The following is an 18,088-nucleotide window of genomic DNA, read 5'->3' as shown; positions in this document are numbered from 1 at the left end:
CATTCTATCTTGCCTTATGTAGCCTGATTAAAGTGTGCTTTCTCTGAGGACTGCATCTCCATATCTGCAACAGTGCCATGCCCATGCACCTGGCTTTCAATGGTTACACAAGAGGAGGTTAAAGCCCAACACTTCCAAGTCCAATTAGAACTCCAGATCACACTTGTGGGGTGCAACTGGTCCTAGACCAAAATGGTCTGAAACTAAGATCCACAGTGTTTCTAGTTGACTGAGATGCAAGCTTAGACTAGGTAGAGTGGCAAAGAACCTGAATACCTATTAAATGTGTCCTGGGGCTCTCCTGAACATGTCTAAGCACAAATGCAGTATTATAATACTACATTAATCTCACAGCTAATCCAACTGTAAACACCAAAGCTCAACTTAAAGCAAGTCCCTACATGCTTAGAGTAAGGCTTCACTACATTAAAAGTCTAAAATTTAATGTAATACAGATATTCACAGAGAAGTGTGGGTTAACCAGGAACAAGAACTATTACCAGGACAAAGCTGCCTTTATCAACCGGCCTCAACTCATGGCCTGGCATATTTATTTATAGTGCTAGTAAAGAATTTTAATGATTTAATGAACTGGAAAGGATGATAAATTCTCAGCAATTCACGTGAAAAGAGGAAAGCAGTCACATGAATAATCCAAAAAAAAGGATAATTAAAAAGACTGTCTAATGTGGTCCTGAAATGTGTTTCACCTGTACTTAACACTGAATCGATGAATTTCCACTACACTAGACACAACCAGTCTTCAAACAAAGTAATAAAATAGGCTTGTGTGTATAGGGCAGTAGGAAAATGCATGCCTCCCCTGCAAATAAACCACAATTCTAAGATGGGCGATGTCTCATTTCAGATTACTGCAGAGCAAAAGCACAAGTAGAAAAGTATACTGCTTACATGCATGAGTCTCTGTCTCATTTCACTAAAAAGAATCAGACAAGTAATCAGGTGTTTGACTTTTTTACAAAAAATAAAGAATTATCAACTTCCATCTATATACTCCCTTACAACATTGAAGTAACAGGCCAGATACGGTGGCTCACGCCTGTAATCCTAGCACTTTGGGAGGCCTAGCTGGGTGGATCACCTGAGGTCAGGAGTTCAAGACCAGACTGGCCAACATGGTGAAACCCCATCTCTACTACAAATACAAAAATCAGCCAGGTGTGGTGGCATGTGCCTGTAATCCCAGCTACTTGAGAGGCTGAGGCAGGAGAATAGCTTGAGCCTGGGAGGCAGAGGTTGCAGTGAGCACCGATAACACCATTGCACTCCACCCTGGGCTACAGAACGAGACTCCGTCTCAAAAAAAAAAAAAAAAAGGAGTAATAATAAATGGAAATTATGGTATCAGTAGTGGAATAACTTATTTTGGGCCAAAACTGGAAAGTATCTTGCTGGGCCAGTGTGTTTATGGAACCTTTACCACCAGCAATGATTTTTAAAACCATTAAGAGTGCTGAAAATGTAAAGTCATAGTTTTGAGATTTGTGTTGGCCAAAATAAATAAATAAATAAATCTGCTTGAATTTTTCAATAACGAATTCACTGGCCATAAAAGTATATTTCTTAGAAGGCAGGGTGAGGTAAATTCATTCCATGTGTGCCTGTTGTTCAATGTGTATATGACTTAAAAGTATGAAGCCTTTTAAGCAGTTCTGACTTGCACTGGTTAAGAAAGTAAGTAGAACAAGTGACCAAATCTCTCTGCAACCTCCCAGCAACATCTGCTAGTGGTGATGCAGAACAAAGGCCACCATGGAAGGGATCATTTGCTCCTAACAGAAAAGGCAAGAGTTTCTCCAGGAACTACAAAAGATAAAAATGGCTCCATAGTCTGGCTCTGTAACTTTTCTTACTATTGATGCTGCTGGTTTCTAAGCCATCTGAAGGTCACTCCAGTGACTCTGAGCAAAAGTGAACAGTACCAAAGGAGCAGTAAAGTCATCTTATTTTTCCGCAGTCCTCCTCACCCACACCTGAATGATGGGGGATTTATTTACACATAGCAGTAAAACGGCCTGGGTAAGTGCAAAATAGCTATTGTGCATTCCCCTTTGCTATAATCAATGTGTTGTTTCATGGGGAATCTCTGGGAGATGCAATAGTAAAAATTATTGATTTTATTAAACTTCAGCTGTTGAGTAAACACTTTTAAAATATTCTACGTCATGAAATTGGGAAGTATGCACAAAGCATTTCTGGTCAAATTGAAATAGAATGGTTTCCTTGAGAAAAAACACGTGTACAACTATTTGTGTTACAAGTCAAACCAGCAGCTTTTTTCTTGAAATGCCATTGTTACTTGACAGAAGCAGCAAAGTATGCTTATTCAGACTAAGGTATTTGGCAGACATTTTCTCAAAAATGAATGAAGTGAGCCTGTCACTGCAAGGAAAACTGACAGTATTTATTGCTGATAATAAAATTCAAGGCTTCAAGCAAAAATTAGAATTTGGAAACCTTGATTACACCACCATGAGCCTGACAGCTTCCCAATACTCAAAAGACTGTTCTGATAAGAGCAGTGATATTAAATGAACATGATTTTTGATACTGTATAATGAAATGTGTCAACACTTGAAAGATTTGCATAACTCAGTGAACCAACCTTTTCTAATAAGAATGCAATTACAATACAAAATCATGCATTGGTAAAAGATCCAAAGTACAATGGTTGACCAATGGATTTAAAGTATAACAAGAGTACAAAACGTTCATCGATACGGTTTTAGATTCCACATGGCAATTAACCTTTAAGAAACTACTACTTATGAAGCTTTGGTGAGGTATCAAATATCCACAGTCATCTGAAAATGCTATTAAAATATTCTTTTCCAGCTATACATCTGTATGAGGCCAGATTTTCTTCATATGCTTCAATGAAAACAATTATTTTTAAATAAATACTTAATTTTTTAAATTTTGACAACAGTATATTAATAGATATGACCCCTATAAACAAGTTTTCTGGGCTTTTGAAAATAATTAAGAGTATAAAAGGGTCCCAAAACCAAAACATATGAGAAAAGCTGATGCCCAGCTTCATAAGTAGTTTGGATTTTATTGTAAGCATAATCGTAAGCCTCTAGAGGCTTTTGATATGGTTTGGATTTGTGTCCCCACCCACATTTCATGATGAATTGTAATCCCCAATGTTGGGGGAGGGACCTGGTGGGAGGTGACTGGATCATAGGGGTGGATTTCCACCTTGATAGTGAGTAAGTTCTCATGAGATCTGGTTGTTTGAAAGTGCATAACACTTGCCCCTTTGCTTGCTCTCTCCTGCCAGCGTGTGAAGATGTACTTGCTTCCCCTTTACTTTCTGCCATGATTCTATGTTTCCTGAGCTCCCCCCAAGCCATGCTTCCTGTAGAGCCTGCAGAACTGTGAGCCAATTAAACCTCTTTTCTTTATAAATTAAACAGTCTCAGGTAGCTGCTTTACAGCAGTGTTAGAACGGACTCATACAGCTATTAACAAAAAAAATTCTTAATGAACTATATACAAGATCAGGGCCAACTTTGTACACATACCTGCTTTTTCCCTTTCATTCTCCTAGAAAACAGTAACTAATTCTCAGAGCACAAATCTCAACCATTCACTCCAAAATATATTTTTGCACATTGTAGACAGAATGAAGGATACAAGAGACAATCTCTGCCACAAAAATTAAGAGCGGTGGCTCACACCTGTAATCCCAGCATTTTGGGAGGCCAAGGCAGGCAGATCACCTGAGGTCAGGAGTTCGAAACCAGCATGGCCAATATGACGAAACGCTGTCTCTACTAAAAATACAAAAAATTAGCTGGGCGTGGTGGCGGGCACCTGTAACCCCAGCTACTCCGGACGCTGAAGCAGGAGAATCGCTTGAACTAGGGAGGTGGAGGTTGCAGTGAGCCGAGATCATGCCACTGCATACAGCCTGGGCAACAAGAGCGAAACTCCGCCTCAAAAAAAAAAATTAAGAACAGTCAAAGAGCTAATATTCCATCTGTTCAATGGCACTGTTTGGCATCTCATCAATACCCCAACCTCAGAAAATTCACAGACTTTAGGGTGCAAAATCATATTAATTGACATCGTCTTTGAAGACATTAAGAAAAAAATTGTAAATGAGCTTTGAGGTAGACAAGTATCCCTACAAACTTCACATAAACCAGCAAGAAAACAAACATCTCTCTCTGAAAATCTGCTTTCTCCTACATCATATTTCCTTAGGAGAATTGGGGGTAGCAATCTTTGGTGTTCTCCTAAAGCAAGCATGGCTGCCAATGTTTAAGATAATTTGTTAACTTTTTTCTTTCATTTAAAGAGAGACATATCAGGCAGAATATGACTCTTCCTACAGTGCCATTTTAATATTGTATCTACAGAGTATGTGGCATTTGATATCATACAATATCGAAATCTTCCTATATACTAAATAGAAGAAAATAGTTTGTTGGAAATAAAGTTTAGGTTAGGACTTTGTAAAAGCCCAAAAGAAATACTTAATCTAAATAACATTTTATTTAACAATACAGGTAACCCTTGAACGCTATGGGTTTGAACTGCTCTGGTCCACTTATATCTAGATTTTTTTCAATAACTATATTGGAAAATTAGTTGGCGATTTGTGTAACAATTCAAAAAAAAACAGATGAACTGCACAGCCTAGATATATTGAAATTTTTTTAAGTTTTGTATTTCATTAATGGATAAAACATGTAGCTGTGAGTCTATTTTATCATTTACTACCATAAAACATACACACATCTATGAGAGTTACCAAAATTTATGCACACAAACACATACTGACTGTATATAGTGCCATTCCCAGTCCAGAGAAATGTAAACAAATGTAAAAATGCAGTATTAAATCATAAAGGCATAAAATTAACTGTAGTACATACTATTCTACTGTAATAATTTCATAGCCATCTCCTGTTATTCCTGTGGTGAACTCAAGTGTTGCCAGTATCTGCCTAAAATGCCATATGATGCTAATCATCTCAGCATGAGCACTTTCTCTCCCCAATATATTGCTTATGGCAGTAAAATGTGATCTCTGGTGGTTCTTGCGCATTTCTCATCATGTTTAGTGCAATACAGTAAACCACAAATAACACCATGAGACCCATACAAAGTGCCATTAGTGATGCTAGAAGTGCTTCCAAGAAGCATAGAAAAGACACTACAAGAAAAAAGTTGAATTGCTTGATATGTACTGTAGATTGAGGTCTGTAGCTGTGGTCACCCACCATTTCAGACAGATGATTCATCTTGTAAACAGATGATGTAAACTTACAATATTGATGAATACAGCACATTTCTATAAATGTATTTTCACTTCCTTATGATTTTCATAACATATTATTTTCCCTAGTTTATTGTAAGAATGTAGTATATAATATATATGACATACAAAATATGCGTTTATTGACTGTTTATGTTCTCAATAAAGCTTCTGGTCAACAGTAAGCTATTAGTTAAGTTTTTGTGAGTCAAAAGTTACACATGGATTTTCAACTGTGCGGGGTGGGAGGTCGGTGGGGCGGGGGCAGGTATCAGTGCCTCTTTATGCTCAAGTTGTTCAAGGGTCTAGTCTTTTACTAGAGCTAGCATCCAAACACCTTCCCATCTTCATTCTTAAAAAAATTTTAAGAGGTTGTACATTTTAGTAGGATTCTGATCCTCACAACTACTTCACACTCAGTAACTATATAATACTATAGAAACACTGTAAAATCAAAATATAGGTTGTCCTTATCTTGAGCATCTCATTTTCCTATAAGCCAACCCGAACACCATTATATATTGACATCCCTAACCCACACCCACCTAGTCAAATCCATCACTGCCTGGTGATGATTTTGAGTATATGCTAGGAGATATTTGCTAGCTAAGAGTTCAGAACTGATTCTCACATTTTGGGGGGATCACTGATAAGAGAAAGTAGCTAATAAAGTAATAAAACATTTCAAGTACGCGTGAGCTGATCCCACAGAAATACTTATTGAATGGTATTAAATTAACTAGACAAACTACTAATTTAAATAAATAAATTACACAGCATTTATTAAGTAGGTGCTGAAATCATCTTGGGGAAGGGTAAGGAAGTCCACCATGAGAGATTGACTGCGACTGCATAGGGATCAAAAGTGACTGCACAAGTGACTGCACATGTGCATGCTCCCTCCACTGTTGACCACTTTCAGTAACAGCCCACTCTCCAACAGATGATCTTCAGCTTCAAGCACTTATTCATCCTGTCTCCCAAGGCCACAAAAGATGGTGAACAAAAAAACCACAGGAAGAGACAGAGCACTCTGGAATGCACCTCCACCAACACTGGTGTCTAAGTGGTGAAGCGGGGAGGTGCTGTGCAAGAGAATGCTACCAACAGTTCCCTGTAGCCTGAACCTGCATCCTGAGCAGAAGGAGGGACTTTTGTAGCTTCTCACCATTTTTTTCTATTGAAAATAAGATTTTGGGAAAAGTCACCTGATATAACCTCAATTAAGAATTTTACCAATTTCCAGGTTTTCTAGGAATATAGATCATTCTCCAACAACACATTAAATTTGTAGATGGACTTTGGCCGGGTGCGGTGGCTCAAGCCTGTAATCCCAGCACTTTAGGAGGCTGAGGCAGGCAGATCACGAGGTCAGGATATCGAGACCATCCTGGCTAACATGGTGAAACCCCATCTCTACTAAAAATACAAAAACAAAATTAGCTGGGCATGGTGGCGGGCGCCTATAGTCCCAGCTACTCGGGAGGCTGAGGCGGGAGAAAGGCGTGAACCCGGAAGGCAGAGCTTGCAGTGAGCCGAGATGTCGCCACTGCACTCCAGCCTGGGCGACAGAGCCACACTCTGTCTCAAAAAAAAAAAAAAAAAAAGTAGGTGGACTTTATTATATTTGACTTTTTGCTACATTCTCCATGAACAAAGGTATGAAAACAGGTGGCAGTCTACATTAGAAGTCCTTCTCTATCCACAGAGACCTAAAGTACAACATCATAGCAGAGGGCCAAAATTAGTCCCTCACTATAGAGTATGTTTGCTGGTGATGGGTAGGCAAGACCGCCACTTTCAAAAAAAACAGATTAGTAGAAGAAATTAGGTAGCATTAAAAGACAAAAACTCTCACAAAGGCAACAAATACTTACAAGAGTCTCCAAAGCAGGTGTAGAACTTTAAACGAGATGTGTTTTCCAACTGGGCTGTCCATTAATGGCCTAAACTGAGGGCAATGTGATTTATCATCAGAAAGATACGTAGGTCAATTTTTTCCATTCAGCCTTGGCCAATAGTACTGAATATTTAGGGTTCGATATAAAATGAATTTGTAACAGCACTATTTTCAAAAGAATGAGTCTTCGCGACAACAAAAAGTAGATCTAATCAGAGTTGCAAAGGCAAGGGACATTTATCAGGTAGAACAGATGCATTCAAAGCAATGGAACTTGTGAAATTTTATTTCCAATGTGCATGGTAATCACCGCTAAAATGTTTACACCTAATTAAATATGGGGAATGCTCTTACTTATATAGCATCATAGAAAAATTAAGGAGAGATCAAATATACACAAGGAGCTAGGTATATTTTGAATTATTTTGACAGTAGAGTTGAAGAAAATTTTCACATTTTTGTGTATAGGTAACAGCTATTGGGCTTATCCATTTCTAAAGACACATACATCATGGTTTTTATTTATTGTGTATTCTTCAATTGCATAAACCATCTCTAAAATAATCATCTTTTTTTCTTGCAAATCACAGCACTTGCTTGCACAGTAAATTGCAACAGTAAAAATCTACAAATGTTTCTTGCTCTATTAAGAAAGAGAAGGAAAGGGAGTCTGATGTTTTGAGATATTCTTGGATTTGAAGGACACAAAAGGAGCCTAGAAACACAATAAGCAAAACTTTAAAATGACTGCTTGGTAAGTGCAGCAAACCACCATGGCACACATTTACCTATGTAACAAATCTTCATGTCCTGCACATGTATCCTGGAAGTAAAAATAAAATACAATTAGAAAAAAAAGAAAAGAAAAGAATGCAAATACTTTAAGGGTCTGAGACATGAGGAGCCATGGAAAATAACGGGAAGTGTCCAAGAGATCAAATACAGTGCTCATCCACTTCTCAGATTTGTGTGAGGACTAGAGGGGGCATAATAATTATTTAATATAATTCACATGAAAAAATAAAAATCAGGTATTTTAAAAACAATAAAATAAAATGACTGCTATAAGGATTGCTGTAGGGATGACTACAACATTCTCTTGTCTGGAAAACAGAAGGTAAAGGATTGAGATCCTTTGACTTTGTGGATTTAGTAAAAGGTTCAATTACGTGCATCCAAGTGGCTCTGAGGATTTCAAAATCACCTTAGAAGTTATTCCAGCAAGAACCTCATAGGAAAAAAGACTAGAAGGGGCCATGAAAGATGTCCCAAACAGCAAGAAGGCATTAAAAAGGGGAGAGCAAATGGTTATCACCCACATTAAGGGACAAATATTTGCAGACTGGTTAAAGAACAAAATATAGTAACAGTATATCACTGATATTTACCAGGGAACCCAGGTATGTTTTGAAAAGCTCCCAGGTGATGCCACACCTACTCTTGATTAAAAACTGAAATATAAAGAGAGAAGATTCTAGAATACAATTCACATCATTCAGATGTGAATGAGGGCACTTGGCCAGGCTTTTTTGTCAGTTAAGTGACCTGGTCCTATCCATTAGTACTTTACAGAGAGCATCCTATTTAATTCTCATAACCACTCTCTGTATTATTATCTCCATTATAAACTATAAATGTTCTTGAACTTCTCCCTTGCTGGTGGGATAAGTCAACGTTAGATCCACAAATGCTAAAACACTATGCATGTGTTGCTTTATGGGAAATTCACTGAAAAAAAAATTGGAGAAGGCAGACTACATTCATTCATTCAAAAAATATTTACTGAGCATCTTCTATGTGCTAGGCACTCGGGACACATTAATAAACATACTCAACCTCAAAGAATTTATAGTCTAGCAGAGGTACGAAAGAGAGGCAATTCACAAAATAGACAAATAAATAGTAACTTAGAAGGTAACAGATGCAACGGAAAAATAAAATGCAGAGCACTGCAAGAGACATACAGGATGCAGATTGCAATTATAACTAGAGTAATCGCACAGACAAAATGCTATTTTAGTGAAGACCTGAAAGAGGTGAGGGAGTTGACCATGAATATATCTGGGAGCTGGGGGGGGGGGGTAGGATAAATATTATAGGCAGAGGAAAAAGTCCAGTGCAAAGACCTAAAATGGAAATGTGCCTGCCACGTTCAAGGATTAGCAAGGAGGTAAGGAAGGCTGGAATGGAAAGTGCCGAGTGGGAGACAAGCCGGAGAAGAGGTCAGTTAGTGAGAATCAGATCATGTAGGGCTTTTTAATTTTTATTTATTTACTTATTTGTAGACAGAATCTCACTCTGTCCCCCAGGCTGGAATGCAATGGCACGATCTCGGCTCACTGCATGCAACCTCCGCCTTCCAGGTTCCAGAGATTCTCCTGCCTCAGCCTCCCAAGTACCTGGAATTAAAGGTGCATGCCATCACGTCTGGCTAATTTTTGTATTTTTAGTAGACATAAGGTTTCACCATGTTGGCCGGGCTGGTCTTCAACTGCTGACCTCAAGTGATCTGCCCACCCCAGCCTACCAAAGTGCTGGATTACAGGCGTGAACCACCATGCCCGGCCCAGATCATGTAAGGTTTTATGAATCATTATAAGAAAACTGGCCTTTATTCTGAGTGACATGGAAGCCACTGGAGGGTTTTAAGCATAATTTGACTTATGTTTTTAAAAAATTACTCTGATGTTAAGCAGATGGAAAATTAAAGAGAAGCCAGGGAAGGAAAAGGAGACCAGTGATCTGTTAGGAGGCCATGGGCCACGGCAATACTCCAGGCAAGAAATGCAGGAGACTTGGACAAAGATGCTGGTAGTACGGATGGGAAAAGTAGTTAAACTGATTCTGGATACGTTTTGAAAACAGAACAGCAGGATTTGCTGACAACCTGGAAACAGAGTTGGAGAGAAAGAGAAGAGTCAGGAAGATTCCATGTTCTTTTTTTTTTTTTTTTTTTTGCTTAAATAGCATGAAAAAAATGGAGCTAACACCCACTAGGTTGGTGCAAAAGTAATTTGCCATTAATGCAAAAAACCACAATTACTTTTGCACCAACCTAATAAAATGGGGCAGGCTGCAGATGGAGCAGGTTTGCAGAGGAAGATCAGAAATTTTGTTCTGGCCATATTTAGGCTGAAGCGTCTTTCACATATTCACGTTAAGAAGTCAAAAAAGTAGTTTGAGATGTCTGAGGTGGAAATATACATTTAGGAGTCTTAAGTAGCTACACAGTATTTTATTAAAGCCCTGTGACTATTTGTGACAACAGGCGGGTGAGAACTGAGCCTTGGCACATTCTAAATTCATAGGCTGGTGAGAAGAGAAAACCAACACAAATTTAAAAACAACTGAAAAGAAACCAGAAGGCCAGCGGTATAGAAGGGAAGGCAACAGTGTGTGGTGTCCTCAAGAATCAAATGAAGGAAGAATATTAAAAAAGGAGGAATAACAAATTACATCAAATACTGCCAACAGGTAAAGATGTGACTTGAGTGTCAGCTATAACTTGGAATATTTGCTTGTGAAAAATCCCTAGTGACATATCCTATACCACCCCAACCAAGACAATATGCTCATGCATTGAATATGTTATATACTACATTCTTCCCATGCATTCAATTTGTTTTTCTTAAGAACCATCCATAAGGAAAATTTTGATCCAATTTAATATTTGGGACTCAAATCAGTAGACTCTTCAGAAATACCAGTAGATAAACTGCAGATGCTAATGATCACTTGCTAATATTCAATTCCCATGTCTTAAAAACATAAAATTACCTCTAGGCAACTTGGAAATGAAAGGATAGATTTTCTTTGTCCTGATGAAGAATTATGATAAACCAAAAAGCCAATATTCTACTATTCTTTTCCTTATTAAAATAAAGAATAAAAGTGTGTACATTATCACCATTACTATTCGATAATGTTCCAGAAAGATGTTATAACGTTACAGAATGCTAAATCTAGTGCAAACCGCCACAGAACCAAAATAAAAGTCATAACTATTTAGAAGTAGATAAAAGTGTCATTATCTGCCACTCATATAACTTGGGAACATACAAAAATAAACTGCAAAGCTTTTCGCATAAGTGCCAGCTATAAAATAAATACACCAAAATCAACCACCATCTTAGACTACCGACAGCCAATTTGAAGAGCCCATCACAAAGTAACAAAAACAAATACCTAAGAAGAACTCTAACAGTTAACATTAGGATTCAGATGAAGAAAACAACTCTGCTGAGAGATAAAAGGTCATGAATAATCTTTCATGACCCTTAAAAGAAACACTGATTACAGATGGCAGTCCTTGCCAACGAAACAAAATGCAACATGATCCGGCATTTTTTTAGTTCTAAGGATTCATCTTCCGAGCCTTCCAGATTAAGACGGCAAATCTAACACACATATCCAATTACACCCTTTCCCTAAACCCCACTTAAGTGACAGTAAGAGATCTTTCTAGAAGACATAGAGACCCAAGGACTTAAAGAACTGTAATGGAAACTACAAATCATGAAAGTGGAAAACAGATGGACAAGTGGCAACTGTCTCAGCCAACTTGATTGAGAGAGGGAATGCTATACCAACAGTGAGAAAAGCCGAGAAGTACTCACTCCACTCTGCTCAAAGACTGAGGGTAAAAGGGTGACAGGTTAAAATAAGGTCAGTAAAAGCTGCATGAGAAGCTCTAAAATTCCGAGATGCCTTCCCCACCTCCTCACTGTAGACCATTGGCAGACAATCCTAGAACCCAGCAAGACTAGAGATTTGTTCTTGGAAGAGTAGATAAACAGGTAAGTCTGTATGGTGAACCTTCTCCAACATGACTCTACACAGAGAATGCTGAAACCCCAGCCAGATTCCTCCATGAACACTGGAACCTACACTCTTTCCTCAGTGCAAAACTTTACTGGAAGACCACTCTCTGACCAGCCCAAGAAGAACCTACAAATGGCCCCAGTGAAAAACGCAGGAGAAACAGTAAACAATCCAAAGTAGCTGCCACTGAGGAGGGAGAGTAAGGGATGGGAGGAAGAAGAGGCAGATGAAAGACCATCTATTTTACAATAAGCCTCCTAGACTTTTAAAACTGTGCATGTGGCCGGGCGCGGTGGCTCACGCCTGTAATCCCAGCACTTTGGGAGGCCGAGGCGGGCGGATCACGAGGTCAGGAGATCGAGACCATCCTGGCTAACACGGTGAAACCCCGTCTCTACTAAAAATACAAAAAATTAGCCGGGCGTGGCAGTGGGCGCCTGTAGTCCCAGCTACTAGGGAGGCTGAGGCAGGAGAATGGCGTGAACCCGGGAGGTGGAGCTTGCAGTGAGCCGAGATCGCGCCACTGCACTCCAGCCTGGGCGACAAAGCAAGACTCCGTCTCAAAAAAAAAAAAAAAAAAAAAAACTGTGCATGTATTAAATACAATAATCTTTATCTGAAAGGACAAGGGCATAGAATTGTAATGTTAAAAGGATAGTGTGACTTGCTCTGCCAGGTATTTCTAAGTATTCTAAATCTATGATTAAAAAGATGTGGCATTGATTAAGACTAGAGGATCAACACACAGAGAAGCAAGACCTAAAACTGAAGCACACCTCAAAGTTAGTCAAGATCTTAAAAAACAATAAAGACCACAAAGCAAAGAAGAAAGGAGGAACTATTTAACAAATGGTGGTAGAACTCGCTAACTAGGGAAAAGGAAGAGGAGGCAGCAGCGGTATAGGAGCGCTTCATATCCATGTACAATTATAGAATTAAATGTAAAAAGATCTAACATATTTCCAAAATGTTGTTTCATTTATCTCACCTTTCAGATAAAGATTATTAAATTTAATACATGCATACAGTTTTAAAGTCTAAAAGCCTTATTGTAAAATAAGTGGTCTTCCTCAACGCCTTAGTCTTCCTCCCCGTCCACTTCTGACTGCTTACTGCTTCTCCTGAGTTTTTCACTGGGGCCATTTGCAGGGTCTTTCTGGGCTTTCCAAGCATGAACAAATACAAGGAAAAAATCACAAAGGACAAGGTAGAGACTTGTTTATAAAGAAATAAAAATATTTTATTGGTTGAAAAACGCCAAAAAGTGAAAGAAATAATGGCCTGTGGAGAAGAAAAAAAAAAAAAACTAAAAACATGATAAAGGCGCAGTCTTCTTTAGATAAAACAGGTATTTAATTTTTTTAAATCACCACTTAAAAGTAAAGTAGGCAAAGTACCAGAAGAGAGAGCTCCCAAAAAGAAAACAAAAGAAAAAAAACAGATGATCAATTTCAATAGCTACCAAAAAAAATAAATTAAAAGATCATATTTTTATAGAAAAATCAGGAAAGATGATGAACACTGGAGTGCTGACACACTACAGGTAGACCATACACTCTGTAAGGGAATGTTATGGCATAAGCAATTTGGCAACAAGCCACAAGAGTCATAAAAGAGTTCACCTCTGCCCCAGGATTTCTACTGCTATAAATCTAACCTGAGTAAATCCGAAATACTTAAACTTTCAGACAAGGGCATTTTTCTCAGCTCCACCTGTGTGTCCACTCTTACGTACTGAGCCTACGTCATTTGGTATACCCTGCTGGCCTTCCTCTACTTAGTTCATTCCATCTCACCAAAACTCTATGGTGCAGGCACCATGACCCTTATTCCAAGGAAATGCGATTAAAGAGGTAATTAAGGTCACTTAGGAAGTGGCCGTGCTAGAATTGGCAACCAAAGGGTTTAATACTGTATTCTCAAGCCACTAAAACTAAAAATAATACGTAAAACAACAGAAAACTAGTTCAATAAACTTGGGTGTATTCATCACTAAAAATCTTATTTTCAAAGGGTTTACAGAAAAAGGAAACGTCTCTAATATTTACTTCATATTAAATAAAAGTGCAATATTTAAAACTACAGATAAAATTAAAAGCCAATTTTGTTCAAAAGTATGTCTATGCAGACAAACAAAAAGGGTAAAATGGAAGCACATCATCTAATTACCAGTTGTTTCTTTTTAGATGATATGACGGTGATTTTTACTTTCTTAATTTTTTTCAGTGATTCCCAAAATGTCTCCCAACAGGAAATATTTCTTTATTTAATTTTTTAAAAGAAACAAAGCAACAACAAATTCTCAACTGTATTTGCTTAATTTGAATAAACAAAGGACATGTCGATAAATGTACATTAATGCAAACCTTCAAGGAATTTGAGAGTGGACAACTATGCTGAAAGAGATACTAAACTGAAAAGGCTTAAAGGTAATTTTTAAATGTGTGATGAAAGAAGGGAAGATTAGGTGAGAGATTATTATTTTAGCAGCCCAGCATCACTGCTGGAACTACAAGGTCCATCACATGATAGGGGTTTCCACCAGTATTCCTTTCTCACAGTAAATGGGAAAAATTCACCTTACAGGATTTGCTTGATAGCTCAGTTAACAGAAATTTAAACAGCACATAAAATAGATTTTAGTAAGAGAAAACCATTTCAACTCCCAACACAAACTCAAAAATCACTGGAATCCTAAAGGCATTTTGGAATTGACTAAAGTCTGATAACTTACAGAGCAAAGTTTAAAATATTTTTTAAAAAACACAATTAAAAACAAGTATGTTAAATGACCTATTTCTGTACTATTTTGTTCAGAAGAGTTTTAACAGTTCCTTGCAAGGCAAAATGGAATTAGATGTCTATAGCATACCTGTTTTGAGCATTAAAGAAAAAATGAACATTTTTTCAAATTGATCTTCGGATGCATGTGTTTGGGCAGGGAAGTAGGAGAATGTGTAGACTAATTGTGCCTTTCCTTTGTTAAAGTGTAATATTACAAGCAGTTTAACATTTTGTAAAGAATGTTGGCAGAGTACTTTCTAGGAACAAAACAACTTAAAAGCTAATCATGGCATTTTTGCCACAAATTATCAAAAGTTTTTCCGCACAGATGTGGAGTTATATTTCACTTTTTAAATTTTTAAATATAAGATATAACTTAGGGCTTTAGAGAAATAGTGCATACAATTCTTAGGCATGTGCACCTCCAAGAAAACATGCTAAAAAAGAAAAAGAAAACATTGTTTCCACTTCATTTTGGAAGTTTGTTATCAGTGCAAGGATTGGGAAAGAATGAGAAATCAAGAAAGAACATGACTGCTAGTAGTTATCATCCCATACAACGGCGTTAATAATCTGTAAGTATCTTAGAAAGAACATCTTGGAACTGCATAAGCTCACCCTTACCTGCGCTGAGGCCAAGAAATGAAAAAGGGTGATTCAAAAATTCTTCCGAAAAGGAAGAGTCCTGTTCAGAAACCCAAGGGTAAGAGGACCCGCCCACTTCCCCTGGAGGACTCGTTGCTATGGGAACCCGCAGTAACCCTTTAAAGCCAGTAACCTGTGGGGGAGGAAGATCCTCCCTGAGGTTAAAGTTAAAACAGGGGATCTGGCAGAGGGTTGAGTAGGGGACTGAGGTAGGGTTAAAAGAAGGGGAAAGCCCTTGGCTGGGCAGGGAGTCAGTGAAAGCGGGCTTAGTAACCTCAACAGAAATTCAAAACAACACTTAGAACAATTGTTTTGAGTGCTAGAGTCACATTATAGTTCACAAAGTTTGAACCATTAGAGACGCTTCCCTCCCTCCCTGGTGGGAAACAAACCCCTCTTTGTGAGTTCCTGTCTAGGAAAATGAATTTGAGTTTCATCTCGCCAATTACAAACTGAATGCTACTACTATGTGAAACTAAAGTCTTGACTTTCTTATATTAAACCAGTGTTTCCAAACTCGGCTGCGCGATCACCTGGGGATCTTTAAAAAATACACTGTGTTAATTGGTCTGGTGTGCGATTGGGCTTGAAGTTTTAAAACTCCCCAGCGACTCCTCTGTGCAGCCAAGTTTGGGGAAACTGTATTACAGGATTTGGCGAGGTGGCGGGGAATATTTAAAAAATAAAAAGCACCGTGATCTCCCTTGGTCTTTTGAGGACTAATAATAGAATTAGCTCGCTTTCACCAGGCACACACAGGACAATGGGTTGCTTGATAAATAGGGATCCCCAGCAGGCCCGAACAATACTTTCTTTGAAAAGGCCAGGAGGTAAAAGCCTTTTCTTCCCAAGAGAACAAACATCCTTCTTCCCGAACACCAAACTTCTATGTCTATTTTTAGAGCAAACGGGCCACAAATGCCACTCAGAACTCGGAGGACTAGTCCAGCCTCAGGAGGAAGCCGCCCCCGCCATCGCCCGCCGCCACTCGCTGGGTTCCCGCGGCGCCTGAGACCGCGCAAACCCGGAGCGTCGGTCCCCGGATTCCTCCCCCGGACCCCGCTCGCCGCGCCCCGCCGGCAGCGCCTCAGGAAAGTTACTTAGGGGAAGTTTGCTCCGCTTCCCACCGCGCGCCTCCCCAGGAGGAGCGCGGCCCCCGCCACCTGCTAGGCGCCGAGGCTTCCCGACCGCGCCCCCTGCCTGGACCTCTGCCACCTCCGGGGTCGCGCACCCCGCGGGCGTCCGCACGGCCAGGCGGGCTCGTGCGCCCCTCCCTGCGGTCTTTCGGCTGAGGCGGCCCTGCCCCTCCGCCCCGGGCACCAGGACCTCCGCGCGGGCCCGACGCGCCCCACTGGGACCCCCCCGCCCCGGAAAGCCAACCCGCGCGGCCAGCGCCTCTCGAGCCCGGGGGACGGATATGGGATCCTCTGGTCCCGTGGGTCCGAGGCCGACCTGCGGCCACCGGCCCGGCCTCTCCTCGCTTCGCTCGGCCCCTCCGGCCGGCCGCCGGGCGCGCGCCCCTGCCCGGGCGGTCCCGCGCTGCGCACGCGCGGAGGCGCCGACCCGCTCGCCCGCGGCGCCCTCACTCACCGCCAGCGCTCCTCCTCGCCTCGGGCGACGCAGCCGTCCGCCGCCTTGCCCTGTGCCCGCTCCTCAGGCCCCGGCCGGGGCACTCGGAGATCCAGCGCCCGGCGGGCTCGGCGGGCACCCGCACGCAGGGCACGCTCTGCGGGAGCGAGCGCGCGTGCCCGAGCACCGGGAGGGAGCGGAGCGGCATGGGCGGTGCTCCCGGAGGCGGCCTTGGATACGGGGCATGCGCAATGTCTGCCCGTTCCTCAAGCAGGAGTGAGGGGTGGGCGGGAACCCTGGCTTGGAGAAGGCGGGGAGGGTAGAGGAGAGCCAGCACTCCCGCATCTCTGAGAGGCCACTTCGTCCTTGTCCCACGAACTGCAGTTTTTCTCTCTGGGTCATTCATCAATGAATGTATTAAGCATTTATTGAACACTTGCACTGGCAGAGTGGATGTGCGGGATACAGGGCATCCTCCGGTAATAGGGGGCCGATTGCATTTGGCTTTGGGGCTCCTTTTTAGGCACTGATGCCAGCCCTCTCTCTAACAGATAAGGAGGGTGCATAAATAGAGGTCTCGTAATACCTAACGACTACACTCTTCAGTGATCTGGGGAAGGAGAGTAGCTGCTGGTTGGGTTGATCGTGAAAACTTCGTTGAGAAGCGAAAAAGAGGAAAGGTGAACACGAAGGCATAAGTGGCAAAAAAAAAAAAAAATCAAACAGCATATGAATCCATGCATCCTGTCGGGGACAAGTTTAATCTGAGTGTACTGTTCTTAGTGAAAGATGAAAACGGCGGCCGGAAAGGTAGTTGAAGCTCATCTGGAAATAATCTTTAATGCTTAGCACGACTTCAGCTTTATTCCGTGGATAATTGAGAGGCACGGAAGAAGGGGAGAAGGGGAGCCCGGTGGTGGCTTGATAAAATGCAGAATTTAGGAATATAAAGTGAAAACTAGAGACATGAAATGCTGTAATATATGTTCTAGGTAAGAAGTAGTAGGGTCCTAAGTTCAAGGGTTGATATCAGGAATGGAAAGGATCAAAAAGTTTCCAGAGACTGAAGGACAGAA

General features: G+C 40.6%; 1 protein-coding gene across 3 annotated transcripts in view; it reads right to left on the bottom strand.

The window, feature by feature from the left end:
• The window catches only part of BTBD3 (BTB domain containing 3), a 36,554-nt gene extending 19,306 nt beyond the window's left edge, over window positions 1-17,248 (bottom strand). Inside the window, exon 1 of one of the 3 annotated variants that reach the window (XM_031004878.3) lies at window positions 17,034-17,248. In XM_031004878.3, the coding sequence (XP_030860738.3) occupies window positions 17,034-17,220 (187 nt within the window). In that variant the 5' untranslated portion in view covers window positions 17,221-17,248. Of the gene's footprint in view, window positions 1-16,823; window positions 16,986-17,033 lie in introns of those variants that run through there. The other 2 variants (XM_055373518.2, XM_055373519.2) reach the window with 2 other exon arrangements.
• Window positions 17,249-18,088: the final 840 nt, after the last annotated feature.

Source organism: Gorilla gorilla, chromosome 21 (genome assembly GCF_029281585.2).
Source record: "Gorilla gorilla gorilla isolate KB3781 chromosome 21, NHGRI_mGorGor1-v2.1_pri, whole genome shotgun sequence".
NCBI classification, from domain to species: domain Eukaryota; kingdom Metazoa; phylum Chordata; class Mammalia; order Primates; family Hominidae; genus Gorilla; species Gorilla gorilla.
This window is presented reverse-complemented; position numbering and strand designations above follow the sequence as displayed.